This window comes from Lepidochelys kempii, chromosome 1, assembly GCF_965140285.1.
Source record: "Lepidochelys kempii isolate rLepKem1 chromosome 1, rLepKem1.hap1, whole genome shotgun sequence".
NCBI lineage: Eukaryota > Metazoa > Chordata > Testudines > Cheloniidae > Lepidochelys > Lepidochelys kempii.
Window position 1 is genome coordinate 230847559 of NC_136380.1, and position 27851 is coordinate 230875409.

Here is a 27851-nt window from a genome sequence, read left to right on the forward strand (position 1 = left end):
TAGGCATAGCTTGACTTCTATATTTGGGGGGGCCAGCAGCATGCAGGCAATGGGACCATGCATAAGATGGTTAAATTCTACACCTACCCAAGGCTTGCAGTTTGGTGGGTCAACACCTCTTCTGTTCCCCCAAACTATGCCTATGCGTGCATGGGGATGACAGCTGGAGCCCCTCCAGTGCAGCTCCACCTCAACCCCGCTTTGCCTCCAAAATTTAAAAGTGTTTAAATATTAAAAAAATGTATTTTTAATTTATGGGGGGGTGCACTCAGAAGCTTGCTGTGGGAAAGGGTCACCAATACAAAAGGTTTGAGAACCACTGCAAGCTTGAATCATGATATCCACAGCACAGAGCTCTGCCATTGAGCTAAAGCAGCAACTGATAGCAATAGCGAGTTGTCATCGTGTATATGGACCAGCACTAGAGGGAGGTGAGACAAGTACTTTGCAGGTGGGTTTCACAGATATTTGCAGACATCAGAGGGGTTGTGAGACTGCACCCTTGGGTTCCATTCCAGGCTCTGGAGGGGGAATGTAGACAGTGAAAGAATCTCTTGTGTCTGGACTAGCTAACAATCAATGCTGTCAGTAGCTGAGCAGCACTCTCCGATTATCCTTCATATAATCTTTCACACTAAGAACAGAAGCCAGGCTCGAGCAAGAGGGGGAGTGAAGTCTACTGGGCACAATGTTTCCTGCCCCACACTTGATTCCTGCCCTGTTGCCTCCAGCCTGTCCCTGTCCTGTCTCTTATTCCCTTTTGGCTCCTTATACCAGACCCACTGACCTCACCTAACCAGCCCAGTTCTCCACCCCACAGACTCCTAATCCCAGTCCCCTTTCCCAGCCAGTCCTAGTCTTCTTCACTAGGACCCCCCATCCGAGAATCACTTTTCCATCCCAAGCTCCTCATCCCAGTCTCATCTCCTCCTCCCCACACAGACCCCTTAGTCCAGTCTTCCCCACTGGCTCCTTGTCTGATCTTAGTTTATTCCTGGTTCCCAGTCTGTCTCCTTGCCCAGTCAGGAGCACAGGAGAGTCTCCTGCTCTTAGTTCCTGTGTTGAATACCAGTTATCAACTCCAGCCAGAATAAAAATAATTCACCAAGTTTAGTTATGCGAGCAGCTGCTTTTTAGAGCATCATAAGCAGAGAGGTATACGAATCATGTACAGTTATCCCAGTTTTAGTTCAACTGAGGGCATCTTAAGGAAATCAGACCATGAAAGATTTTCTTGTCTCTGGACTAGCTAGCAATCAGTGCTATCAGTGGCCATGCAGCACTTCAACTTTCAGATCATACTTTACTTAGTCTTTCACGCTGAGAACGGAAATCAGGCTAGATCAAGGTATGTATCAGAACATAAAAATGGCCATAAGGGTTCAGACCAATGGTCCTGCAAGCCCAGTATCCTGTCTTCCAACAGTGGCTGGCTTCAGAGGGAATGAACAGAATGGGGCAATTAGTGGTTAATCCATCCCCTGTCATCCATTCATAGCTTCTGGCAGTCAGAGATTTAGGGACACTCAAAGCATTGGGTTGTATCCCTGGCCATCTTGGCTAATAGTCATTGATGGACATATCCTCCATGAACTTATCTAATTCTTGTTTGAACCCAGTTATACTTTTAGCCGCAGGTTGACTGCATTGTGTGAAGAAGTACTTCCTTATGTTTGTTTTTAAACTGCTGCCTATTAATTTTATTGGGCGATCCCTGGGTCTTACATTATGTGAAGGAATAAATAACACTTCCTTATTTACTGTCTCCACTCCAGACATAATTATATAGGCCCCTATCGTATTTCCCCTTAGTAATTTCTTTTCTAAGGTGAACCTTCCCAGTCTTTTTAATCTCTCCTCAGATGAAAGCTGTTCCATACCTCTAATCATTTTTGTTGACCTTCTTTTTACTTTTTCCAATTCTAATATCTCTTTTGAGATGGGACGACCAGAACTGCACGCAGTATTCAAGGTGTGGGTGTACCATGGACTTATATAGTGGCATAATATTTTTCTGTCTTCTTATCTGTCCCTTTCCTAATGGTTCCTAACATTCTGCTAGCTTTTTTGACTGCTGATGCACATTGAGCAGATGTTTTCAGAGAGAGCTATCTCTCTTGAGTGGTAATGGCTAATTTAGACCCCATTATTTTGTCTGTATAGTTGGGATTGTTTTCCAGTGTGCATTAGTTTGTATGAAGACATAAGCCTCAGCTCAGCCAAATAACAGATGAGCAGTAAATTGTCAAACCAGAGCTCTTTTCCCTGCTTCCAACCAAGCAGCGTGAATTATCAATCCAACTCTTGCAAGGGCTACAGAACAGAAATATTGGCAGTAGTTATTTCATTGTGGGCTACAGATTAAAAAACGCAATTAAGGCATTATTTGTTAGCTGGGATGTGTGGACTTCTAGCAACCTAACACAAATATTTACAAGGGTGGCAAGAAATGGGCTGTAGATTGCTATGGCAGGAGTCAGTGTGTAATGATCTATTCCTGTACTAATAAACATAGAAACCAGTTAGCAATAGCAAGAGACCATGGCAGCGGGAAGCCTGGGGCATTATTTCCCCAAAGGTTTTATGTGCGATGTGGTTTTTCATCTGAGATACATACAAACAGAAACCTATCCCAGGTACCTTAAAGACATTGAGAGCAGCTGCTAAGCCTTGTAACCAGGCTATTCAAGGTAGACATGCAGCATCATGTCCTGTCATCGAATCATAGAATATCAGGGTTGGAAGGGACCTCAGGAGGTCATCTAGTCCAACCCCCTGCTCAAAACAGGACCAATCCCCAACTAAATCATCCCAGGCAGGGCTTTGTCAAGACTGACCTTAAAAATATCTAAGGAAGAAGATTCCACCACCTCCCTAGGTAACGCATTCCAGTGTTTCACTACCCTCCTAGTGAAAAAGTTTTTCCTAATATCCAACCTAAACCTCCCCCACTGCAACTTGAGACCATTACTCCCTTTTCTACCACTGAGAACAGTCTAGATCCATCCTCTTTGGAACCCCCTTTCAGGTAGTTGAAAGCAGCTATAAAATCCCCCCTCACTCTTCTCTTCCGCAGACTAAACAATCCCAGTTCCCTCAGCCTCTCCTCATAAGTCATGTGTTCCAGTCCCCTAATCATTTTTGTTGCCCTCCACTGGACTCTTTCCAATTTTCCCACATCCTTCTTGTAGTGTGGGGCCCAAAACTGGACACAGTACTCCAGATGAGGCCTCACCAATGTCGAATAGAGGGGAACGATCACGTCCCTCCATCTGCTGGCAATGCCCCTACCTATACATCCCAAAATGCCATTGGCCTTCTTGGCAACAAGGGCACACTGTTGACTCATATCCAGCTTCTCGTCCACTGTAACCCCTAGGTCCTTTTCTGCAGAACTGCTGCCTAGCCATTCGGTCCCTAGTCTGTAGCAGTGCATGGGATTCTTCCGTCCTAAATGCAGGACTCTGCACTTGTCCTTGTTGAACCTCATCTGATTTCTTTTGGCCCAATCCTATAATTTGTCTAGGGCCCTCTGTATCCTATCCCTAGCCTCCAGCATATCTACCTCTCCTCCCAGTTTAGTGTCATCTGCAAACTTGCTGAGGGTGCAATCCACACCATCCTCCAGATCATTTATGAAGATACTGAACAAAACCGGCCCGAGGACCGACCCTGGGGGCACTCCACTTGATACCGGCTGCCAACTAGACATGGAGCCATTGATCACTACCCGTTGAGCCCGACAATCTAGCCAACTTTCTGTCCACCTTATAGTTCATTCATCTAGCCCATACTACTTTAACTTGCTGGCAAGAATACTGTGGGAGACCGTGTCAAAAGCTTTGCTAAAGTCAAGAAACAACACATCCACTGCTTTCCCCACATCCACAGAGCCAGTTATCTCGTCATATAAGGCAATTAGATTAGTCAGGCATGACTTGCCCTTGGTGAATCCATGCTGACTGTTTCTGATCACTTTCCTCTCCTCTAAGTGCTTCAGAATTGATTCCTTGAGGACCTGCTCCATGATTTTTCCAGGGACTGAGGTGAGGCTGACTGGCCTGTAGTTCCCAGGATCCTCCTCCTTCCCTTTTTTAAAGATGGGAACTACATTAACCTTTTTCCAGTCGACTGGGACTTCCCCAGATTGCCATGAGTTTTCAAAGATAATGGCCAATGGCTCTGCAATCACATCTGCCAACTCCTTTGGCATGTCCATATCATGTCCTTAGTGGGGGATTGAGTTAGGATACCAACTGGGGTGCGGGGGGAGATGAGAAGCTAGAGAGAAAGGGAGGGTTTTTCTTGCAGTTGTGGGAGAGAAGTAGATGGTGAAAGTCTATAAAAGGCTCATATAAGAATCCAAACATATTGCTTATCTGGAACAACTGAACCGTTTTGGTTTGCTCATCACTAGTACAGCTATAATTCCTCTCAAGCTCACGCTGCAGTTATGCCAGCGCTGACTTGGTAAAAGCCCTGTTTTAGAAACAAATCCTCAGCTGGTGTACACTACCTGCAGATCAGTTGAGGATCTGGCTTGCAGTTCACTGCCCTGTTTTCAATATATCGTGGTGGTTTTCTTTTAAAACACCAGAAAAATAAGAGGCTGCTATATTGAGCAAAGGCAGGAAGGGAGACGCTTTTTCTCACCCTTCCAAAGTGTTATGGGGAGGTGGTCTTTTCAGAAGAGAGATTTTGCTGTTCTCTCTCAAATCATCAGGAGAGTAAAACCTTGTTTACATTAGAGAGTTTTGTTGACAAAAGTTATGTAAAAAGAAAAGGAGTACTTGTGGCACCTTAGAGACTAACAAATTTATTTGAGCGTAAGCTTTCATGAGCATCCTATGAAGTGAGCTGTAGCTCACGAAAGCTTATGCTCAAATAAATTTGTTAATCTCTAAGGTGCCACAAGTACTCCTTTTCTTTTCTTTTTCTTCTTTTTTTTTTGCAGATACAGACTAACACGGCTGCTACTCTGAAAAAAGTTATGTAGACACTCAAAAAGCGCTATAACAAAAATCGGTATTGCATGTTCACACTCGCTTCCTCTGTTGGCAGAGCGCATCTGCAGTTTGGGCACTATCATCAACAGTGTGAGCAATGCACTGTGGGTACCTATCCCACAGTCCAGCTCGACATCGTCTGCTGTTAGGTCTTGTGGGAAGGCGGAGCGGATTGCAGCGCATCTTGGGACTGGGCTCAATGTCCCAGCATTCCATGGGCTTCTGGCTTTTTCACTACATTTTTCAATGGCCCTTGTTTTCTTTGCACCCTGGCATCTTTGTGAGAAGGGATGGATCCCACATTGCTCTGCTATGCTCTGATAATTGTCATGAAGACATTACAGATGGCAGTGCAGTTAATCACGAAGTTCCTAACTGACCAACTCTCCCAGTTGCCTGACATGCTGTGTGATATGGATAGAAACATGGATAGGAATGCTTTTGGCATTCATGGAACAGCTGCAGATGGTGGACTGTTGCTTTTGGGCTCGGGAAATAAGCACTGAATGTTGGGATAGTATCGTCATGCAGGTCTGGGATGACGAGCAGTGGCTACAGAACTTTCGGATGCGGAAAGCCACCTTCCTGGAACTGTGTGTGGAGCTCGCCTCAGCATTGTGGTGCAAGAACTTCTGAATGACAGCTGCCCTATCAATAGAGAAGTGTGTGACAATTGCTATGTGGAAACTGGCAACCCCAGACTGCTACCAGTTGGTCACAAATCAGTCTGGAGTTGGGAAGTCAACCATTGGGGCTTCGTTAATACAAGTGTGCAGGGCAGTTAATCACATCCTGCTATGAAGGACCATGACTCTGGGAAATGTGCATGAAATAGAGGAAGGCTTTGCAGAAATGGGTTTCCCGAACCGTGGAGGGGCGATAGATGGCACACATTGCAATTTTGGCACCAGACCACCTTGTGACAGAGTACATCAATAGGAAGGGGTACTTCTCCATGGTGTTGCTTGTGGATCACGGAGACGTTTCATTGAGATCCACGCAGGGTGGTCCAGGAAGGTGCATGATGCACGCATCTTCAAGAACACCTGTCTGTACAGAAATCTGCAAGCAGGGACTTTCTTTCCAGACCAGAAGATTACAGTGGGGGATGTTGAAATGACCATAGTGATCCTGGGAGACCCGGTGTAGCCCTTTCAGTCACGGTTCATGAAACCTTACACGGAAAACCTGCACAGCAGTAAGGAGCAGTTCAACAGGCTGAGTAGATGCTGGATGACAGTGGAATGCTCCTTTGGCAGATTAAAGGCGTGCTGGCGAGGCCTTTATGGCAGGTTAGACCTCAATGAGGATAAGAGTCCCGTGATCATAGCCGTATGTTGCATAATCTTTGTGAATCTAAAGGTGAAAGGTTTGCTCAGGGATGGAGTGTTGAGGAAGACTGCTTGGCTGCTGATTTTGAGCAGCCAGATACCAGGGCTATCAGAGGGACACGGGGGTGCAATTCAAGTCAGGGAGGCTTTGAAGCAACACTTTGAAAATGAGAACCAGTAATGTATGTCTCTGTGATTGGTCCTGCATCGTTATATTACATGTAGTTTTCCTAGGAGGCAATGGTGAAATTTGGGGCCTTACATTCCAGGAATCAAATGATTAAACTGCCTGTGTATGTATTGGTAGTGCCTGCTATCTCAGTTTGTAGGAAACAAATAAAGATGAGTTATCATTCAAAAACTTTGCTTTTCTTTCACAAGAAACAGCACGCACACACACACTTGGTGGGAAAGAAGGTACCAGGGAAGGGCAAACTTTCAGAGCTGTGTGTAGGTCCAGCTATCATTTTTAAAGTTGTACAAGGGGGCAGAGTGAAGGGGAAACCGAGAAGTCCCAGAAAGCGGGAAGGACTGTGCAGGCGGAATTTGGGGGAGGGGCATGGAAGAGAGTTCTGAATGTGCTGCAAGGGAGGGCTTGCACGCATCTGCTCAGTCTGCAACATAATTAAGGACTTCAGCATCTGCGTTTGCTCCCCCATGACTTTAATCATCTGCTCAATAGCGTCCTTAACAAACTCCTGATTTTCTTTTCTGTCCTGCCTTTCAGCTTCCCTCCACTCCTTGTGTTCCCTTTACTCTGCATTGGAGAAGTGCAGTACCTCCCGGAACATGTCTTCTTGCTCCACTTTATCTGGTAGAGATGCTCAGCTGGGGTGTGTGGGGTGTTCCTCAAGGCTACATCTGCTGAAGCACAAGGAACAATGCACAGAAGCATGATTGTTAAATTCATGCACAGCATTGAAACATTTCAGTAAAATACACCTCTGGTAACATAACAATCGCTTTCTCACTGACCCTTGGCAAGCACACATCTCGGCGAACACCCAAAGCATGGTGAGTGTTGGCTGGGGGGGAGTGCTCTACATGGGGAAAAGAGCACTCAGCAAGGGTTACATTGCAGCCGACTAGGGAAAAAATTCAAAAATTCTCCCACGCTTTTCCACAGGCAGGGGTCATTGTAGCAGATATCTCACTCCTGAGGGTAAGCAGGGAAGCAAGGGCACATCTACTACATGCTTGTGGCTTCCACCCTGGTCCCTATGCTGCTTGCCTGTGTGCCACTCTGGTCCCTGCACAAGTGATTGCCAAATGGTGTGGGAAAGTTTCCTACAATTGGGGAAGGAACAAAGCAATTCTGCCAAGGATCCCTCGGCAGAGGATTGCCAGTTACCTCCAGGAAAATTTCCTAGAGATCTCTCTGTAGGATTCCAGTGAGATCTGGTCATGCACCAACACCCCGTTCCGCTGTACTGATTAGCTGCACAGGGAAATGTCCAGCACACAGAAACATAGCCAGCCTTATACATTTCTATACCCTGAACCCATCTCTGCAGTATACAAACCACAGCCACTTACCAGGAGTCTCCTCTCCTGCTTCTTGCTCTCTGGAGAGCAACTGCTGAGACTGGCTAGACAGTTCTGGAGTGGTGAACATTTCCTGGCTGCCTGCCCCACTGGGCGACCCCGCCGGGAGCTCCACAGTGTCATCTAACTCCACCTCTTCATCAATGACTTTGTCCTTTGGGTTAGGTCCTCTTTCCACTGCTTCTAGGCTCACTGAAATATCCACAGGGCTCTTGGCGATTGGAGGTGGGATTGCCACTGAGGATAGTGTCCAGCTTCTTGTAGAACTGGCAGGTCTTAGGCGCAGCACTGGAGTGACAGTTTGCCTCCCTCACTTTATGGTGCACCTGCATCAGCTCCTTTACCTTCGCTCCGCACTGCAGCGTGTCCTGATCACAGCTCTTTTCGCACACGCCTTGAGAGATCTGTCCGTAGGTATCAAAATTCCTACGACTCTAGTGTAGCTGGGACTGCACAGCCTCCTCTCCCCATATACTGAGCAGATCCAGCAGCTCCGCAGTGGTCCAAGCAGGAGAATGTTTGCTGCAATAAGCTGCCATGGTCACCTGGGAAGATGTAATGAGACTTCTCCATGCCAAGCCAACAGGAAATGGAATTTCAAAAATTCCCAGGGCTTCTAAGGGAGACAGGTGGATGGATGTTACGTGGCTGCAGGGCAGTGGAGTTCAAACTGCTGACCAAAGCAGTCAGGATGGACATTGTGGGACACCTCCTGGAGGCCAATTAAAGCGAAAAAAATCAATCATGGTGTCTACATTGGCACTTTGGCAACAAAAATTTTGCACAAAAAGCCTTATGTCTCTCGTCAGGGTGGTTTTATTTTGTCACCAAAACAGGGCTTCTTTGCTGCCAAAAGTTGCATCGCAGCATGTACACCTTTACTGTTTTGTTGACAAAACTCTAGTGTAGACTGTGAATTTGGTTGCAAGGTAGGGGTGTGTATGTGAGAGAGAGAGAGAGAGGCAGTGGATCAAAATCAACCTCTGTGCCATATTGCTAATTCTCACTTAAATTGTAAAGCTTTGAGGAAGGGATTGTCCTCTCATCACATGTTCTTTGGTAGATTTTGGGTCACTGAGTCTTGTTGGCATTTTTTCCAGTGCCATTTTGATACGGACACTGAGAACCTATGGTGATGGCGCCTCCATCTTGCTGAAGGAGGAAAAATATCCTGGCCCTGTGTGGAACTGAAATGACCCTTTTTTCTTTTTCTCCCCCCCCCCCCCGAAAAGGTTTAATCTGTGGAGTCCTGCCCAGCACTCCTCACACAGTGGTGGGTCCTGCAGCTCCTGTGCTGCGGGGCTGGCTCTCCACTCCAGGCGTTGCAGCCTCCGGGGTTGCAGTGTCGCTCGGGTTTGGGTCCACGCTCCCAACTGGATCAAATTTGTGAGAGTGGAGTTATGACCTGGCTCAAGGGGTTGCAGTGCCTGTCGCTCACATTTGCCCTACCTGGCCTCCCATCATCATGACGGCTGGGCTAAACCTGAGTGGTGCTGGGACCCCAGAGGTTGCAGTACCTGGAACAGGGAGGCGAGCCCAGCCAGCCCCATGGGACAGGCGCCACAAGGAGCTGCCACGTGACTCTTTGAAACATTTTGGCAACCCAATTTTGGGTCCTGACCCACTGATTGAGAAACCCTGCTGTAGGCTATAGTCTGTAAACCTGCCTTTATTTGTCAAACATACTGTTCCTGCCATTCAGAAAATCATGCTAATAAATCCCCATAGATTTTTTTTTTAAAAAATGTGTTTGCAGTTCTCTTTAATTGTATGTGAGGTACACAATTAGCTTTTGCTTGTCATTATTACTGATGCTGTTATAAGCAGAACACCTGTATGCATCCGATATTACCTGTCGTCATGATGATTCCTTGTGAACATTTCATAATGCACCAGTGAATAACATAAGCTAATGCAGTACGAAATACCAAAGTTGTTGTTCACAGGACTAATTGTGTGATGCAGGGGAAGAGAAGATTGCAGGTAATAAAGAGCTTGTGATCAAAATGTAAAAGAGGCCAGGAAACACATGCAAGCACCATCATTTTAGACTAACAGGTAACTGTTTCAAATGTACAAAATGGGATGAAAGCTGAGGGGCTCCTGTAACCTTTAGAGACTTGTATCAACCTAACTACATTCCCCCGATTGTTTAAGTGACTACGGTAACTCTTTCACTTTCTGCCTTTGATTGTTTTGTGTAGTTTTCTGTGCACCATCCGTGTGCTTGTACTCTTAAATAGTGACTTTGTAAAAAAAAACAACCACATTTGTGGAGTACCATGTTTATTGTCTCTCAATTTGTCATTCAAATTTGTAATGGCCTCTCCCCCCCTCACCCCCACCCCCCGCTTTCAGTGTTGGAGATAAATGTAGAATGTGCAGATTTGCCAAAATACAGTAATAGACAATTTGGTAATTTGGAATATCTCCATGTATCATGACAGTTAATAATTTAATCCGTGCGTTAGATCTGGTAATACATTCTAAAGTAGAGGAATATGAGAAACAGGAATGTCATTTTCTTGTTAAAATTTCAATAATGGAAAAAGATTTGCTTTTTATGAATGTAACTAATACCGGCCAATGGGTAAGCATTTGGAGATCTTCTCATACAAGTGTAACATTTTTACAGATATCTGCATGCTACAAGGATAATATAACTTACCTGTAATGCTGCCCTTGCTTTTGGGAAAACCTCCAATGGTAGACTTGGTTGTTGTCAGGGTTTCTATATTTCTATGCATGTTGCTACCCAGACTTCATATGGTGAGTTTAAAAACTTGATTCTTTTGTACATTGTTAATCATACATGGCATCAAATATACAAGACCGCCTTTAACCTAAAAACCACATCAGTGGTACAGCTAATTAATCTTACACAGAAACAGCCATAACATTGGCATAAGTGATCTTAACTTTGTTAATATTAAACTAAAAGTACATTAAAATTTGCTCAGTGTCTCACTAAACAGGCAAACCTGTTTGTTCCCTGCCTTAAAGAGATCAGTCAAAATTCTAAATGACACCAGTAAGACTGATAAAGAGAGAAAAGTGAGGGAGAAGGTAGGATGAGACTGACAATAAGTTCATACACTTTTGCAGTAAGGCAAGTGTATAGCTTGATGGTTCCATTAATTTTAAAAAAGTGTACAAGTGTTTGTGTGTTTTATGGAGGGACTGGTCATTTCAGTTTAGCAGGAGCTTTAAACCTTTCATTTATAAAAATCCCAATAAAATGGCATAGGACAAAACTTTGAGCACTATTTGAATTTTTCATGGCTGTTTGATGCAAATTCATTTGATATAGAAATGATGGTAAGTGTTCCAAAATGACCCCCTCGGTTGCAGTTTTTCACTGGGTTGTCTCACCTGTTTTTGGACATGCTTTGTAAGGAAAAAAAAAAAAAGCTCTCTGGGATCTGCACTTTGCTGTACATGTTGTTGTGGAAGTGAAAGCCTTATTAAATTTTATTATCGACAGCACTGTATGTGATGTGAAAATGGCAAGGAAGACAAGGACTTTTCCCCTTATCTACTTATTTCCTTTTCAGGTTTTGGGTTAGCCTAGTGTGTCCTTATCCAACCTTAACTGTCACTAAACTATGCATGTGTGGATGGGTTTTGTTGTTGTGTTGGGGTTTTTTTTTTTTTTTTTGCATTCATTTGCAAGACTGCTCAAGTACATTTTAGAAAGGATTTGAATGAGGTAAGAGGACTTAGTGAACAGGTTTGGGGAATATGTTCCACAGAATCTTAGAAGAGTAGAGTTGGAAGAGACCTTAGGAGGTCATCTAGTCCTACCCCTGCTCAAAGCAGGACCAACCCCAACTAAATCATCCCAGCCAGGGCTTTGTCAAGCTGGGCCTTAAAAACCTCTAAGGATGGAGAGTCCACCACCTCCCTAGGTAACCTTTCCAGTGCTTTACCACCCTCCTAGTGGAATAGTTTGTCCTAATATCCAACCCCACTGCAGCTTGAGACCATTGCTCTTTGTTCTGTCATCTGCCACCACTGAGAACAGCCTAGCTCCCCACTCTTTGGAACCCCCCTTCAGGTAGTTGAAGGCTGCTATCAAATCCCCCCTCACTCTTCTCTTCTGCAGACTAAATAACCCCTGTTCCCTCAGCCTCTCCTCATAAGTCATATGCTCCAGGCCCCTAATAATTTTCATTGCCCTCCATTGGACTCTCTCCAATTTATCCACATTCTTTCGGTAGTGCGGGGCCCAAAACTGGAAGCAATACTCCACATGTGGCCACCCCAGTGCAGAATAGAGGGGAATAATCATTTCTCTTGATCTGCTGGCAATGCTTCTACTAATGCAGCCCAATATGCCATTAGCCTTCTTGGCAACAAGGGCACACTGCTGACTTATATCCAGCTTCTTGTCCACTGTAATCCCCAGGTCTTTTCTGCACAACTACTGCTTAGCCAGTCAGTCCCCAGTCTGTAGCAGTGCATGGGATTCTTCTGTCCTAAGTACAGGACTCTGCACTTGTCCTTATTGAACCTTATCAGATTTCTTTTAGGCCCAGTCCTCCAAATTGTCTAGGTCATCACTCTGGACCCTATCCCTACCCTCCAGCGCATCTACCTCTTGCCCCATCTAGTGACATTCGCGAACTTGCAATCCATCCCATCATCCAGATCACTAATGAAAACGTTGAACAAAACTGGCCCCAGGACTGACCCCTGGGACACTCCACTTGATACTGGCTGCCGACTAGATATCGAGCCATTGATCACTACCCACTGAGCCCGACAATCTAGCCAACTTTCTATCCACCTTATAGTCCATTCATCCAGCCCATACTACTTTAACTTGCTGGCAAGAATACTGTGGGAGACCATATCAAAAGCTTTGCTAAAGTCAAGGTATATCGCATCCACCACTTTCCCCATATCCACAGAGCCAGTTATCTCATTATAGAAGGCAATCAGGTTGGTCAGGCATGACTTGCCCTTCGTGAATCCATGTTGACTGTTTCTAATCACCTTCTTCTCCTCCAAGTGCTTCAAAATGGATTCCTTGAGGACCTGCTCCATGATTTTTCTGGGGACTGAGGTGAGGCTGACCAGTCTGTAGTTCCCCAGATTTTCCTTCTTCCATTTTTTAAAGATGGGCACTACATTAGCCCTTTTCCAGTCATCCAGGACCTCCCCCGATCGCCACAAGTTTAAAAGATAATGGCCAATAGCTCTGCAATCACGTTAGCCTACTGCCTTGGCACCCTCAAATGCATTGCATCTGGTCCCATGGACTTGTGCATGTCTAGCTTTTCTAAATAGTCCTTAACCTGTTCTTTCACCACTGAGGGCTGCTCAATTCCTCCCCATTGAGTACTTCAGCTTTTTCCACATCATCTGTCACTAAGTTGCCCCCCCCCCGCCATTCAGTAAGGGTCCCACACTTTCCCTGACCACCTTCTTGTTGCTAACATACCTGCAGAAACCCTTCTTGTTACCTTTCACATCCCTTGCTAGCTGCAACTCCAGTTGTGCTTTGGCCTTCCTGATTACATTCCTGCATGCTCAAGCAATATTTTTATACTCCTCTCTTGTCATCTGTCCAAGTTTCCACTTCTTGTAAGCTTCCTTTTTGTGATTAAGCTCACTGAAGATTTCTCTGTTAAGCCAAGCTGGTCGTCTGCCATATTTGCTATTCTTTCTGCACGTTGGGATGGTTTGTTCCTGCACCCTCAACAAGGCTTCTTTCAAATACAGACAGTTCTCCTGGACTCCTTTCCCCTTCATATTAGCTTCCCAGGGGATTCTGTCTATCAGTTCCCTAGGGGAGTCAGTCTGCTTTTCTGAAGTCCAGGGTCTGTATTCTGCTGCTCTTCTTTCTTCGTTTTGTCAGGATTTTGAACTCTACCATCTCATGGTCATACATAGGGAGCAGCATGGAAGAAGGCCCAGAGATGTTTGTGAGATGACAACATGAAAGGGGTATCAAGAATGATGTCAAATTCTGTCTTTAGTTATTCCTTTACAAAGGAACACTTTTCCATTTGAAAATGCTGGTCAGCCTGCCTGCCCATCTGGTTTCCTGTCAGCCATCCCACCTGCCTATCTTGTTGGTTGACATTCTGGGGAGAGGGGACATGCTTAGTTTTGGAAACACTGTTTCGTTCCTGCTGCCCAGGCAGCGGGAACATTTTGAGGTTTCCAAAACAAATATTTCAGAATTTCAGTTCAGTACAATTTTTTTTTTTTTAACTTTTTTTGTCTCAATTTGTGATGACTGTTTTTTTGGTTTTTTTTAACTTGAAGTTTTCCAGATAGTGAATTTCAGTTTCTCAGCCCACTTTGGTCTCAATCTCTGTGGGACAGTCTTGCTTTTTTTTTTTTTTTTTTGCTGTTTCACATCCTGATTAACAGTGGATTTGCCCTATATATGTGGGGCAGAACAGTTGCTGGGTAGAGAGAGATGTCTTTAAAAAAAAAAACGCTCTTCCCCACTCCCCATGCAATTAATTTCCATCACAGGTCCAAGCCAGGCAGGAGTTGGTTGCCAGGGCAGTAGTGGATTCTCTGTCATCCTTCCCCTTCTCCCCCCCTGCCCCCCCCCCCCAAAAAACCCACCAAAAACTCTCTCTGAACTAATACTCATCAAGCGGGGCTCCCCAGCAGGGTAAACCTTCTTTCCATCTGCAACACAAGCCCTGTGACAGCTACCTTCTCCCAACCATGTTGCCTGGAGAAGAAGAAAAGGGAGCCTCTGGGTGTGGAACCTTTTTGTGGTCTCTGAAAAGGCTTCCCCTTTTCCTGGCAGGACCCAGGCAGTAGAAGCAGGACAGTGGACAAAGCACCTTTGGAACACCCTGGACAGCAACAGTGACATCACACTCCACCAATCCTAGTTTTGACATAATATATGTTTTTCTCTCTGTTAATTGTCTGTGCACAAATTTCATTAGCTTTGCAAATATCCACTCTCCTTTGCAAGAACTGGATTTGATTTTGCAAGCAAGCTTTCTCTGATCTAATTTTGTCCCTAATGATTCCTTTTGTTAACTGTTCAGATTCATAGGGTTTGGCTATACAAAGTAGGTCAAAACTATAATGGTCAATGGTCTCCCCTAGCAGCTAGTTTATTGTCAAGGAAATGTGTCCTGTCCAAATGACATTTTTGCTGAGTTCACAGTAGTCTTGACACATCATGGAGCAGGTCCTCAAAGAATCAATCCTGAAGCACTTGCATGAGAGGAAAGTGATCGGGAACAGCCAGCATGGATTCACCAAGGGAAGGTCATGCCTGACTAATCTAATCGCCTTTTATGATGAGATTACTGGTTCTGTGGATGAAGGGAAAGCAGTGGATGTATTGTTTCTTGACTTTAGCAAAGCTTTTGACACGGTCTCCCACAGTATTCTTGTCAGCAAGTTAAGGAAGTATGGGCTGGATGAATGCACTATAAGGTGGGTAGAAAGCTGGCTAGATTGTCGGGCTCAACGGGTAGTGATCAATGGCTCCATGTCTAGTTGGCAGCCGGTATCAAGTGGAGTGCCCCAAGGGTCGGTCCTGGGGCCGGTTTTGTTCAATATCTTCATAAATGATCTGGAGGATGGTGTGGATTGCACTCTCAGCAAATTTGCGGATGATACTAAACTGGGAGGAGAGGTAGATACGCTGGAGGGGAGGTATAGGATACAGAAGGACCTAGACAAATTGGAGGATTGGGCCAAAAGAAATCTGATGAGGTTCAATAAGGATAAGTGCAGGGTCCTGCACTTCGGACGGAAGAACCCAATGCACAGCTACAGACTAGGGACCGAATGGCTAGGCAGCAGTTCTGCGGAAAAGGACCTAGGGGTGACAGTGGACGAGAAGCTGGATATGAGTCAGCAGTGTGCCGTTGTTGCCAAGAAGGCCAATGGCATTTTGGGATGTATAAGTAGGGGCATAGCGAGCAGATCGAGGGACGTGATCGTTCCCCTCTATTCAACATTGGTGAGGCCTCATCTGGAGTACTGTGTCCAGTTTTGGGCCCCACACTTCAAGAAGGATGTGGATAAATTGGAGAGAGTCCAGCGAAGGGCAACAAAAATGATTAGGGGACTGGAACACATGAGTTATGAGGAGAGGCTGAGGGAGCTGGGATTGTTTAGCCTGCAGAAGAGAAGAATGAGGGGGGATTTGATAGCTGCTTTCAACTACCTGAAAGGGGGTTCCAAAGAGGATGGCTCTAGACTGTTCTCAATGGTAGCAGATGACAGAACGAGGAGTAATGGTCTCAAGTTGCAGTGGGGGAGGTTTAGGTTGGATATTAGGAAAAACTTTTTCACTAAGAGGGTGGTGAAACACTGGAATGCGTTACCTAGGGAGGTGGTAGAATCACCTTCCTTAGAGGTTTTTAAGGTCAGGCTTGACAAAGCCCTGGCTGGGATGATTTAACTGGGAATTGGTCCTGCTTCGAGCAGGGGGTTGGACTAGATGACCTTCTGGGGTCCCTTCCAACCCTGATATTCTATGATTCTATGATTTTAATGAGTTTGTCTAGCAGATTGCACTTCATGTCATGCTCACACTGGAATGTGTGGTCAATTTCCAGCACCTGTAGGCCTGATACCTAATACTGTGGAAAATATGACCCTTGCTATGGCTGAGTGACAATTTTTCAGCAAATAATAAATTCACCAAAAAAAAAAAAAATTTGGTTGCTCCAAAATGCGTTGGTGAATTTGGGTCACATTTGGCAAACAGTTTCAGCCAAATAAAAAAATGAGGTTTTAAAAAAAAAAATCAAAACTGTTCATTCTGACATTTTCAAGACAGCCCTTTTTGACATTTTTGTCTGGAAATAAATGGTTCTGTTCCCTAAATGTCAGTTCTAATCAAATTTCACTTGGAAAATGTCATTTTGCTTAACTCGAATGAAATCTTTTTTGTTTTTATTTCAGCGGGGGGGGCTCAGGGCAGGGTTGCAGGAGGGGTGCGGACTGCGGGAGGCAGCTCAGGGCAGGGAGTTGGGATGCAGGGTGCAGCAGGGGGCTGAGGGCAGGGAGTTGGGGGTGCAGGAAGGGTGAGGGATGCAGGCAGGGAGTTGGGAGGGTGGGGTGCAGGAGGAGTTCAGGGTGCAGGCTCCTGCCCGGCGCCACTTACCTAAAGTGGCTCTGGGGTGGCAGCGGCGTGCACCAGGGCCAGGGCAGGCTCCCTGCCTCCCTGCCCTGGCCCCACTCTGCGCCGCTCCAGGAAGCAGCCGGAACCACATCCCTGCATGGCTCCTGGGGGAGGGGAAGGCACAGGGCTCCCTGCCCTGCCCTTGCCACGCCTCCATGTACCTCCCCCGAAGCGCCGATTGGCCACGGTTCCTCATTCCCGGCCAATGGGAGCTGCGGGGGGTGGTGCCTGAAGGCAAGGGCAATGCACGGAGCCCTCTGCCTGCCCCCGGGGCCCCAGGAACGTGGTGCCAGGCACTTCTGAGAAAGGCACGGGGCCTGTGGTACCATGGGGGGCAATCCCACGGGCCAGATCCAAAGCCCTGAGGGGCCGGATCCAGCCCGTGTGCTATAGTTTGCCCACCCCTGCTCTATAGCCTGCTGATTAGAGCGGGTCCCTGCTCCAAATCAGGCTGAGGTGGAAGCTGAATGTGGGTCTTCTCCATCCCTAACCACTGGGCTATTGGCCACTTTGGGGCCTGGGTGGTGTCTTTCGCTCTCTTTAAAGATTTCAAAAATTTCTGCGAAACAAAATTGTTTTCTAGCCAGCCCTAGCAATAAGGAGTCCCATCGAGGTGTTACTGACTAAAATGATTTCTTCAAAATGGAAAGTTTTTAATAGAACTGAAACCAACTGTTACCAATGATACATTTTAATTTTTTTTTTTTTTTTTAAAGAAGGAATTGCTGAATACAACATGTTGCTTCTCGCAGCACTGCCAGTTCCTATTAGCTGTGGTCTCTTAGAAAAGAGAACAATAGCTTTCTGTCCCAACCACTCTGTCCCCCAAATTTGGCTTCTTCAGCAACACTTCACCACTCCCCTGGTTGGTGAGCTGCCACAAAGAATGTGTTTCCGCTACTTAGCGGTTTCAATTACCATTAATGTATCAGGAAGATGACGTGTTTGAGATAAGTGTGTTTAATTCTGAGGCAAAGGTGTGCTGCTTCGTTGAGATTTATTAGATGCCACTACATACAGTAGGTAGAGTTGGGTGCTTTGAATTCCTGAAGAGTTTTCATCTGCCTATTGTGACAGACCCAGACCGGTTGGGTGCAGGAGTCTGGTAGAAGGAAAACTTACTGGACACTGGAATAGTTTTCTGTTCCCTGAGTGACCAGGGCAGGGGCTGCCCCTGAGCAGTCAGGAAGGTGCTAGAAGCAATTAAGTCAGGCAGACTCCATAAGACACCTGGAACTAATTAAGAACTGATTAGAAGCAATCAAGGGAAACAGGCTAATCAGATCCCCTGAAGGCCATTTAGAACCAGCTGGGACTAGTTTAAAAGGAAGCTCCTTCAGAGAGGCCAGCTGGTAGGAGCTGGGAGTAAGAAGGTGTGTTGTGGGAAGACTGGGAGAAAGAAGACGTACAGTGAAAGACCCGGGAGGACAAGCATGGTCAGGCACCAAGGAGGGTGCTAGGAGGGGCCGTTTGGGGAAGTAGCCCAGGGAAGGGCTATAGCTCCGGTAGTATAGGATTGCCTGTTGCCGGTGTGATTAAGATCCCTAGGCTGGAACCTGGAGAAGAGGGTGGGCCTGGGTTTCCCCCAACCCTCCTCACACTGCTACAAAAACACTCCCTGAGAAGGAAGACTGGGGCTAAAGAGGGCTCTTACACCAAACCCATTGACTGGCCAATGATGAAGGTGAATCAGTAAGCTGTAACCCTTGCCTCTAGGCGTGGAGAGAGGCTACACTGAGGGGCAGAGCAAACCTCTGAGGCAAGCCCTAACTGCTCAGAAGCACAGGACTCCCTGAGGCAAAGCTGAAGCTCTGCTACACTATGTAAATCAGAAGAGGGTAAAATAAACTGCCTAGTAGAATGGCCTGGGCAGATCAAATAACTTCTCTTGTTGAATGGCAGGAAATCCTGTCCAGTGAACTCTGAGGAACGACTTGGCCCCAGGCCAGAACATTACGGGGCTAGTAACAGCGGGACAGCAGTAATGTACCCTGGTCCAACTGCAGACTGTGAGGGTAGACAGGCTTCCCCCAACTTGTGGAGATATTCTGCGGGGAGGGGAGAGGTATAGACCATGATAGGGTGCAGGGAAAGGGAAAAGGGCACTGGCTGTTTCCCCATCCATCCGGGAAGATGGTTTTGGTAAAGTGAGGGTACGGGAGCATAGGCCTGTGTTGAGAAGGGGGAGGTGAAATTCTGATTTCGATATTTGCATTGGCAAGGCCTAAATATTAAATCAGGGAGCAGAGCACCAGTCAGAGGAGAGTGGAGCAGAGCCAGAAGTGCGAGGGCAATCTGGATAATGCGCGCTTATTGTGTGCTGGAACAATTTTTGTATAGTGGAGGTTATTGAGAGCCATTGAACCAAACTGTAAGCCCTGCAACAGCATCCCTAGTTCCAGCACCTATGCTTGTGGGACTTTGTAGCAACAAAGCAGCACAGTGGGGTGTCTCAAGGGAGTGAGAGAACAGAACAAGGTCAGCAAAGATCATTGCATGTTTTTCCCACCTAGTAGTTGGGATCTCTTGAGAGGAACATGTGACCTCCCTGACTGGTTTCACTTCAGCAATCAGTGTCAGGAAATGACTGTCCTTGTTCTTATTAAGTAATGAACATCTTGTCCTAACAATTGCAGCTGCTCCACACAAGACTTTTTCCCAGGGTTCTAGGATTGTTTGGATGGCAGCCCTACAGAGACAGTAGCTGCCAATTCCCAGCTCTCTAGAATCGTTACCACGTTAGTCTGGTGAAAAATGTGGTCTGAAGTGAAAGAAAAAGCTAATTATGGGCCAACTTCTGCTCCACGCAACCCCATTGAAATCCATACAGTTGCATGGGTGTAAACAGACAGGAGAATTTGGCGGCATGGTGTTAAAGGAAGCATGGAATGTCCTCTAGTTACACGTTTTGTAAAGCGCCTAGTACAATAGGGCTGCAGTTTCTGATTGGGGCCCCTGGATGCTGCCACAATACAAATAATTAATAATGGTGATTGATAAAATAAGCCGGTGTATTGTGAAAGTTAAAAATATATAATTGCATAAGGTTACAAAATATGGATTAGTGTTAACAGTTTGTATTTTGTGTTTAATAATTTCCTTTATTTTTTTCCAGATCACCCTATTTTTTATTGGAAGAACAAGGCCCCGGGGTAGAGGCAAAAATGTACAAAATGCCCATCTGCGTGCTACAGCTAAGCAGGGTGGTGATGAACCACAAGCTCTGGGCTGTGTTTATCATCACCTTTAAGTTCATGTCCTTTGTCTCCATAATGTTCTACTGGAGAATCACTGAGGATACCAAAAGCAAGAGTCTGCTGTATGGCTTGCCTCTGGAAGTCAAATGTCCTCGATCTGTGCCTTCTCCTCCCCCAGCTGTATCTGGCAGGCCACCTCCACCGCCTGGGGATATATTTTTTGTGGAAACCTCAGATAGAACCAACCCAAGTTTTCTCTTTATGTGCTCTGTTGAATCAGCAGCCAGGGTTCACCCTGAGACCAAAATAGTCATCCTTATGAAGGGGTTGGCAAACAGAAATTTCACTCTGCCAAAACACTGGGGCTTCTCTCTGCTGAGCTGCTTCCCCAATGTGGAAATCCGCCCACTGGACTTGAATGACCTTTTCTCTGGTACCCCTCTAGCTGACTGGTATTCGGTGGCCCAGCACAGATGGGAGCCTTATTTCTTACCCATACTTTCTGATGCCTGTAGAATTGCTATCATGTGGAAATTTGGGGGTATCTACTTAGACACAGACTTCATAGTCCTTAAGAACTTAAAGAACCTCACCAATGTGCTTGGAACCCAGTCCAAATATGTATTGAATGGGGCTTTTCTCTCCTTTGAAGCCAAACACAAGTTCATAGAGCTTTGCATGCAGGACTATGTGGATAATTACAACGGCTGGATCTGGGGGCACCAGGGCCCACAGCTTTTAACCCGTGTTTTCAAAAAATGGTGCTCCATCAGGAGTCTCCGGAGCAGTAAAAGCTGTAAAGGAGTCAGTACTCTTCCCAGAGAAGCCTTTTATCCCATCCGCTGGCAGGACTGGAAGAAGTACTTTGAAGTGGTCAGCTCTTCAGAGCTTCACAGACTCTTCAAGAACACCTATGCGGTGCATATTTGGAATAAAAAGAGTCAAGGAACAAGATTTGAGATCACCTCAAAAGCTTTGCTGGCTCAGCTGCATTCCCACTACTGCCCTTCAACATACGGGATAATGAAGAAGTATTTTTGAAAGGAATTGATTGACTCACCTGTCACCTAATTGAACAAAGGAAGTAGCCAAAACTGTTCAGCCTTCTGAGCAAAAATATACATTTGAAAGTACTTATATCTCTGTGAACCATCAAGCACCAGGCAGTGTGATGTAGTGAAATTCAAAGATAAATGTAGGGCAGGGTGAATGTAGGTTGAACACAGGAGTTAACTAAAGACTGAGCAGTGCTTACCTCGTTTTCCTTCCTTTCCTTACGGTTGGGTCCCTTTACACTACTCTGGCTGTGTAAAGCGACCTTAAGACGGGAGTAAATGTTACAACACTCTGTCAGCATAAAGAGGTCTTAAAGTGAGAGTAAACGGTCTTTATTCTGCCAACAGGGCATAAAGAGGCCTTAGTATAAATGAAAAGCAGGACCCAGTTCACAAGAATCAGCCAGTGAACTCCCAAATATCTCCAAAGAAATAAAGTGAGGGAAGTAGAGGGAAGATGAATTGAGGAAGGAGTTAAAGGGAGGATCAGAAAAGGCAGCAAGGGAAGAGAATAAGTAAGATGAGAGAAGAAGGAAAGGGCAGATTTTTTTTTAAAAAAAAACTTTTTTTTCTTTTTCCTTACTGCAGAAACCAGTGGCCGAAAGGAACTTCCACATGTTCCAGCTTTTATTTTACAAAGCTTTAATTGGACACTTCTGTGTTTACAAGGAGCCATGTGCTGTATAGTCCTTGCTCAGTTCTTAATGGGGCAAATTCCCATTGTCTCCAACGTGAGGTTTGACTGGGTAAGGAATTCAGGGTTTGTCCGAAGGTTTTTGTTTTTGTTTTTTTTTTTTTTTAAATTAAAACTTCTAAGCAGCCATGGGACAAACTTTATTTTAGACTATGGTCAGAATTATGCTATGAAGAGGCAAGTGATGTGTCCAAATCATGTCCTTACTTTCTTCTGATTGGAGAGCTATAAAATGTCACTTCCTTTTATTGGAATGATCTGGGTTTATGTGTGTACACCCACTGCAGTATCTGAGCAACTATTAATCATTTTATTCTCACAACACCACAGGAAGGCAGGGAAGTACCACTCTCTTATTTTACAGATGGAGAACTGAGACAGAGAGATTAAGGATGGGAGTTAGTTGCCTAAATATCTCTGAGGATCTGGGCCTAAGCTCCTTGCCCAAGATCACATAGGAAATACATGGTAGAACTGAGAGTTGAACCTAGATTTTTCTGAACCTCACTTTAGCACCAGAACTGAAAGGCCATGCTTCTTACGCTTTCAAATCTTCTGTGGCATTCTGCTGCTATTTCTGGCACAGAAAGTAGCCTGGAAGTGCAGGGGTCTTCTTTGATTCCCTGAATAAATGCTACTGAAAGCATGAGTGGCTCTCAGACTCTTCCTAACTGATGCGTGGGGCGGGGAAAGACAGTTTATGTTGTGGAAAAAGTTGTCTTTGCAGACTCCCAGCACGGGGATGAGCCCAAGGAGAGACCATGAAAGTTTTGGGACTTTTTATCTTGACAGGAAATTCCAGTTTTCATAAACTCAGTGTAAAATAAATGATGAATTCTGAATTTCCTTTCTTACACAACAGATTGTAGCTGTGTGCTGTTACTAATGGGGTCGTGTAAGCATTACAACATCAGTGAACTATCTGCTCTGTGTGAAGGCAGAGATGAGCTGCCAACAGACCTGTCAGGGGAAGCATAGCAGTGATGGAGGGCAATGAATGGGATGGCTTTTGCAACATTGGAGGTACTTGTCACTGAAAGGGTCAGGTAGAATAAAGTGGTGATATACTTTGGTGGAAAGGAGGGGGAAGCACTGGGTGGAAGAGAGATTTTACTGCTCCATCTCCCAGCTTTCAAGCCTTCATCTGAAGCTTCTGCTGCTGCCACCACAGGGCACCTCTCCTGTCCTTGATTCACCACCCTCCCACCTGGCTGTCTCCGATCTTGAGACTGACTTTGCAAGAGACTGAACATCTCCTGTGAAGTGAATGGGAGCTGAAAAACTTAGTCTCAGAGGAGGCATTCAGCACCTTGCAGGAATGGGCTCTTACTGGTTAAGTTAGATTCAACTGTAGCTTCCACAGTGGGGGGAAAACATGCTGCCTGCCTCTGTCTTGACCACCACGTCTTCCTGCTCTTTGATTCAGCTGTGAGTCTATAGCATGATTTGGAGCACAGCTGAACTGACAAAGAAGCATCAGTAGCTATAAGGGAGGCAGGTTGCCAGCTAACACATCAGTCTCCATGCACACGCACTCTAAAACAAGATGTATAGTAAGAGGGGTCACCCAGGGACACAGACATGTGGTGAGATGGGTTGTTATGGGCGAGTGGAGCATCATCCATCTCCTACCCTGTACTCCGTAAAGGAAACCATAGCACTATAAAATATTTTAAACACCTTGTTTGAGCCTTAAACAGTTGGTTTTCTTATGAATAAAGATGGGCTCAAGCTATTAACTTCAGAGCTAAAAATAAGCTTGTCTGATGTTCAGGGACAGTGGCTGATTCAGTGCTCCATTTCATGAACATGACTAATGCTGAATCCTAATGGGATGGCATCATCTGGCACTTCTGGAAAACTGCTCTAAGTCATGATCCCACCAACACCGCTGACTGCTCTGGCTCTATCTGACCTTCAAGTCTGCAGCTGCTTCAGGGCTTTTTCTGTTTCTCAGCTCAAACACAAGCAAGCACGGATTTGCTCAGCTAAGCGAAGGAAATGTGTAAAACAAAAGACAGCCTGAAGCATAGTAGGACAAAATCTCTTTATTTCTTTCTCTCGGTTTACTTGCAACCACGCAAATAACAGAAACAGCAGAGCAAAAGAACCCTAACCTACTATGGAACTCATCCCCCTCCCTTCACAAGGCTGAGTAATCAGGTGTGGTTTATTTTCCCTCCAAACCTTAGGTCACATTCTTCATTTTACTCTCCTTCTGCTATATGTCCTACAGTCATTTTGGATCTTGTTGGTTTCCCCACAGTCCCCACCTGAGCACATCAAAATACAGAATAGACACTTTTCAAAACAAGTGTACTTACCAAAAACCAAAAATGTCAAAGAGCATAGGAACTGTGTTCCTACACAGACCATGGGTATCCTGTCTCCATCCACTGGAGCCAGTGTTGGCTATTTCAGAGGAAGGCAAACTGTGTACCCATTGTAACTTTGCAACACTATAGGCTGGGGATCTTCCTGAATATCTGAGACATTAGCATTGGTAGCCCTTGAATTTTTTTTTCAGCTTATGTCAGTGCAGCTGCTATTCCTGTCTATATAAATTGATAGAAATACAAGAAATTGCCAGGCTGGAAAAGATCCCTGGTCTGGGTAGTATGGTATCCTATTTCTGGTATTTCTCTTTTACTTGGCCTCAGTCCAGCTGAGCAATGAAATGTTAGCTGAGCCAGGGACAGCCTAATGGTAAAGGCATAACTTAATTTGGTCAGGCTGCATCAGAAAGAGTGCACTTCATTTAGTCACACTCTTTGCCTCTGAATTTCATGTAAAATATAGCACTGCTTATGTGAAAAAAGTGCCTTTTCATATAATGGCTGATTTCTCTGCAACTCATGACCTGTGTAAAGAGCTTTGCACTAATCCCATGTTCTCTCCACTACTGTAAATAGAATAGAGGTCAGTTGTTAAATTGGGAGGAAGTCCCTCTGTTCTAGTAGAACATGGGAAGTTGGGTCAGTTGTGTCCTGCCAGAGTAGCTTGCAGTATATTAGGAAAATTCTAAATTTAGGATTTGGGTGGAACATTGTTGATTTATGGCAGCTTAATATCAGGCTAAAGGAAGAGGCCGATCTAGTCTGCAGTGAAATGCTTAATAAAGGCCTTTGCAAATTAAGGCTCACGTGCCTTGAATATCTCCCTTCTGACTGCTGCCTTATTGGTCCTGATCATACATATAAAAGGGGTGCCCACTGGAATTCAGATGTTTCATTTGCCTGGTGTTTCCTTCTCCATTTTGAGAAAAATCAATACAGCATTTCTCTCTCATCCATGCACGAGGAAACAGACTTGAGCGTGTACTGGTTGTATTTGAGTCACTTGCCCCGATGGTCCCACCTCAAGGGTTAAATAGTAGATCTGGTTTAAAAAAAAAATGGATAGAACACTTTTCTGTCACAATGCAGTTTTGACTAAATCAAAACTTTTTGCAGGAACGGAGAGATTTTTTTTTTGACTAAATTTTGCAATGGGTAAAAGTCGAAACATTTTGTGTTCAGAGTAATTTTGATTTTTGTTTGGCTTTTGGTATTCTATTAAAATACATGTATGTAATGATTTAATATGGTATAAAAGTCACAACAAAATGAATTGAAATGACACTTTTTGAAATGAAATGTTTTTACATTGATGAAATATTTCAAAGCTATTGAAATTAAATGTTTAGATGGTTCCATCTTCATTTTTTTTTCCTCTTAATTTTTGGTTCACAGGAAATTACAAAATTTTGGCTTTTTGTTCTGGTTTGGAACAATTTTTTCTTATTTTATTTATTTTATTTTTTTTTGGTCAGACTCTCCTGCAGAATGGAAATTGTGGCTCCCAACGGGCTGTAATAAGCTGTAATGTTATCTGAAGCACCAGCCAAATGCAGTTCAACGCGGAAGAATCATTATCGAGAAGGGACAGGGGAAATTTGGTTGTGGTTTAAAAAATAAAAATTAAAAAAAAATTCAAAATAATCTGGAAGAGGTCCACTGTGACCTTTTGTTAATCAGATGAGCAAGCATCTATGTCTTTCCCTGAAGACTGTCAAAATGTAACTGGTGCTCCTGTTACTTAGCTTGCACTGAGATATGGAAACTGGTGGGGACTTTCTATAAGCTGTAGCCAGGACTTACACTGATGATCAAAGGTAAAGAGATGAACAGTTAACTGTGATCTTTTCTCACCTTTTTCACGGTGCTGTCTTTATGAGGCAACCTGGGTAAGGATTTTAGCTTCTAGGCAAAGGAAACTCCTGCAATATTGCAGCACCCCCTCGGTGAAAAAGAGCTTTAAAATTGTTTTTGTTTTGTATTTTGGCATGGATAGAGACCACAGGCATCATTTTTATTGCCAGAGGTGTCTTAAGTAGAAATCCTGGCATATTTTAAAATCAAGAATTAGTGCTGCTGTTGTCTGGATTTATGCCATTTGATGCCTTTTCAGAGATGATCTCTTTTACGAAGAGGATTAAACCAAAGCAGCCTTTGGCCTTTTCCTACTGTTCAATGTTTATGGGGGGGGAAATAAATGTAATTTTTACCTTTTTATTTCATGTTTCTACAAAAAAAATTCATTTTGTTTTTCAAGTGATTGTTGGAAACTTTATGTAATCTGCATTAGTTATTGTCAAGACAAGAAATTTTCATCTTATCACTAGAAACAACTTTGATTAAATTTAGCAGTGTTGAAATAGCATTAGGCTAGCTGAGTTTAAGCAATTTTTAAAATATAAATTACGGCCTGCAGGCTGGATGTGTAGACAGTTGGTAATGTCAGTGCAAAATATTCAGCTCCTGCTCTCTATCCAGGGTTATGGTGACCATACAAAATGACTATTTGGTAACCTATGTAAAATAAGCTTGGTGATCTTGGTCCAGAAAATGGACAGATGTCCACACCATAAAAATTGTGTTGCAATTTACACTACTCTTATCAGTGAGGTCAATAATCAAGGCCCTAAATTAGCATTGATATTTTACCACTGACCACCCTCTTAGTCTTAATTGTGGAAAGTTTGCTCTTCCATTGCCCTACCTATATTTGTGGACCTGATCCAAAGCCCGTTGAAGTCAAGGGGAGTCTTTCCAGTGATTTCAATGTTTTTTGAGTAAGGCAATGGATGAATAAAGGACCTTGTGCACCAGTACTGTCATTTTGATCATCAAACTGACTTATTTGCAAAATGAATAGCTCCCAGGTTTGTCCTGTATCTTGTTAAGGTTCAGATAGGCAATGAAATTGGCAGGTTTATAAACACCCAACCTTGCACCAATATACAAATACCTGATAACAATTTTTCAATTATTAAATACTAGCTCAGCTTTATTTCTGTAGCTTTGCAATGGCAGATTGTGTGATCTATTGTTCCCAGAAGTGTATCTGATGATAAAATCATTTCCAGTATGTTCAGATCATGTTAATAATGGCAAAGTGACTGTGACCGAATCATGAATGAAGGGAACAGATTTCACTTTTAATGTGCAAATATTAAACATGTTTAAATATTAAATTGTAATCTTCTTCTTTTAATTGTATGCAGCGGTGTTGTAGCTGTGTGAGTCCCAGGATATTAGAGAGACAAGATGAATGACGGAATTTCTTTTATTGGACCAACTTCTGTAGGGGAGAGAATGACAAGCTTTCAGGTGACACAGAGCTCTTCCTAGACCTGAGGACAAGCTCTGTGTAGCTTGAAAGCTTGCCTCTCTTACCAACAGAAGTTGGTCTAGTAAAAGATATTACCTCATCTCTTTTTCTCTTTTAATTGTTAACCCAATTTCAAGGAAGGGTGGGAAGCAGTGGATCATCTATGACTGCTGCTTGATTGAGGTCTTGTGGTTCTGACATTTTAGACAGTGACCTTTTTAACAAGGTGAAACTGCTGCCCACG

The 27851-nt window shown here is 44.5% G+C and overlaps 1 protein-coding gene across 4 annotated transcripts in view; it reads left to right on the forward strand.

Annotated features, from left to right (window-relative positions):
• A4GALT (alpha 1,4-galactosyltransferase (P1PK blood group)) overlaps positions 1-27470 on the forward strand; it is a 66809-nt gene extending 39339 nt beyond the window's left edge. For all 4 annotated transcript variants that reach the window (XM_073317198.2, XM_073317180.2, XM_073317170.2 and 1 more), the window contains one exon: positions 20125-27470. In XM_073317198.2, the coding sequence (XP_073173299.1) occupies positions 20174-21247 (1074 nt within the window). In that variant the 5' untranslated portion in view covers positions 20125-20173 and the 3' untranslated portion in view covers positions 21248-27470. The remainder of the gene's footprint in view (positions 1-20124) is intronic.
• The last annotated feature ends 381 nt before the right edge of the window (positions 27471-27851 follow it).